Genomic DNA, 2,500 nt, shown 5'->3' with positions numbered 1-2,500 from the left:
GCTGGGATCGACTCGCAACTGAGACAGGAGACCAGAGAGGGAGAAAAACAATCATCAGCGCGATCAAGAGCAGGAAATTCCTCTGTCACACGGGCTAACACTGGCCCACAGTGTGTGTGTGTGTGTGTTTGTGTGTGTGTATGTACAAACAGTTTAAAAGGAAACGACTTGTGAGTTCCCAAAGCGTGTCCGGAATACACAAGGTAAAAATGCTAACCATGCTAGCAATGCTAACTGAGCGCTGAAAGTTAAAAGACTATAAACAATGTTGTTGAGTTCCAGTGATCAGGTGTTCCACTCTCTAGTCCTTCACAGGAACGGCTGCAGTGAGCTCCGAGCCGCCTCGGCTGGGATCATCACCCACAGACATGCGGCGTTCTTCGACACGTTCTTCAACACGTTCACGTACCGTTCACGTTTTACTGCGGCTAAGAGTCTCATCACCGTACTGCACTTTAAGTCTTCTGTAAATGTCAAGCACAAGTCCTGTTTTGACTTGAACGGCCCACACAGAATCTGATCTTTAATGATGTTTTTATAGATACATGTGATTTAGATCAATCAGCGTCTGTGTTAATTATAAATAAACACCTGAAGAGAACAGAAGGGTTAATCCAGCATGAGTCAGGACTCACGCCGTGATATACATCTGACACACACACACACACACACACACACACACACACAGAGTGCATAAAACATGCTCCAATACCAAGATGAGTCACGGGTCAAAAATTATTTTATAAAATGAAAATTAGAAAGAATTTCGAATGCGATCTTTTCATAAAGGATTAAAACCTTTTTTTTTCGTGTTTCAGACAGTGCAGTGATTTCAGAAATCCCACTGGACATGTATTCACTAATTATATGTTAATTATAATCCTGCTATTTTTATTTCTTTCAATAAACAAATTACTTTATATATAAACAAATAAATGCAATTTTTAAATACTAAATAAAATATGAAATCAGAAAAAAGAGGATGATAATAATAATAATAGTAGTAATAATAATTATGGTAATAATAATAATAATAATTTAATTGATATTTTTATAATACCAAGAATTAGAAACATCGTAAATTTTTTGGTATAGATGCACATTGTGATATGATTTATTACAAAACTGATATTTATCGCTTCAGAACTTTTAACATTTGCACAGAAATCTTAGAAATGATTCAGTAAAATAAACCATACCTCACACTGTTGGTTTAAATAACATGAGGAACAAACAGATCGTTAAGCAAATTTTTAAAAAGGGCGGAGTTAATGTGTTAATGTTGTTAATGTTAGTTAGAGGTGTTAATTAAGCTCAGTGCACGATCATGTGATTAATCTCAGGTTTCATGATGTAGTTTTAATGCAACTGTAAGTCATGGAGCAGGACTGAAGTGCAGCGTTACCGTAACGTCTTTGCTGTCACTTAAGGAGGCAGTTGCCATGGCAGCTCGGGCGGCGTTGGCACGGCGACGCTCTCGGTTGGCCTGCACGGTGGAGAAGTAGTTTACAGCGGCAAATTCGATGAGTGCGGAGAAGACGAAGGCGAAACAGACGGCGATGAACCAGTCCATAGCGGTGGCGTAGGAGACTTTAGGCAGCGAGTGTCTGGCGCTAATACTCAGAGTCGTCATCGTTAACACTGTAGTGATGCCTACACACACGCACACACACACACACACACACACACGTTGGGTATTTATTTATGATTAAATGATGCTAACATTAGCTAAGCTAAGCTAACCCCTACTAAGTGCTATGTTTATATAACTATCTAACTTTATTATAGCTAACCTTCCATGTGCTAGAGTGATTTCCGCACAGACTTACTTGCTGTATTTATTTGACCAGTGAAAGAGTTTCACGATGACGTTTACAGTCGGGGTGAATTTGATTGTTTTTGGTTTGTGTTATTACCTTAAATGTGCAAACAAAGTGAAACAAATAGTTAACAAACCGACAGAACAAACTCTGTGATTTGAAACACAGCTCGATGTGATTAGACACAAATCCACAGGGTAAATCATTCACTCAGATCATTATCAGGCGCTTCTTAATCTCGGCTAAAAGTCCGCTTCACACTTAATTCCCCACAGTTACACCGACTGAACATCACCCAACACACACACACACACACACACACACACTGAATCCACCCACCCTTCCCCCGCACTGAATCCCCCCTCCTCCGCACTGAATCCCCCCTCCCCCGCACTGAATCCCCCCTCCCCCGCACTGAATTCACCCCCCCTCCCCCACACCGAATACACCCTTCCCTCCCCCACACCGAATACACATCCCCTCCCCCACAGCGTATACACCCTCCCCTCCCCCACACTGAATACACATCCCCTCCCCCACAGCGTATACACCCTCCCCTCCCCCACACCGAATACACCCCCCCTCCCCCACACCGAATACACCCTCCCCTCCCCCACACTGAATTCAACCACTAGCACTTAATCCCCCCCCCCCCCCCCCCTGCACTGGATCCACCCCCC

At 42.8% G+C, this 2,500-nt stretch overlaps 1 protein-coding gene across 1 annotated transcript in view; it reads right to left on the bottom strand.

Annotated features, from left to right (window-relative positions):
* Nucleotides 1–2,500, bottom strand: part of gabra6b (gamma-aminobutyric acid type A receptor subunit alpha6b) — a 17,309-nt gene that overhangs the window by 5,600 nt on the left and 9,209 nt on the right. The window contains exons 8-9 of the mRNA XM_053478359.1: nt 1,406–1,653; nt 1–18 (exon numbers count right to left, since the gene is read on the bottom strand). The exon at nt 1–18 is cut by the window's left edge and continues 230 nt beyond it. Coding sequence (XP_053334334.1) covers nt 1–18; nt 1,406–1,653 — 266 coding nt within the window. The remainder of the gene's footprint in view (nt 19–1,405; nt 1,654–2,500) is intronic.

This window comes from Clarias gariepinus, chromosome 19, assembly GCF_024256425.1.
Source record: "Clarias gariepinus isolate MV-2021 ecotype Netherlands chromosome 19, CGAR_prim_01v2, whole genome shotgun sequence".
Classification (NCBI taxonomy): Eukaryota; Metazoa; Chordata; class Actinopteri; order Siluriformes; family Clariidae; genus Clarias; species Clarias gariepinus.
Note: the sequence above shows the minus strand (reverse complement) of the source record. Positions and strands in the feature narration are given on the sequence as shown.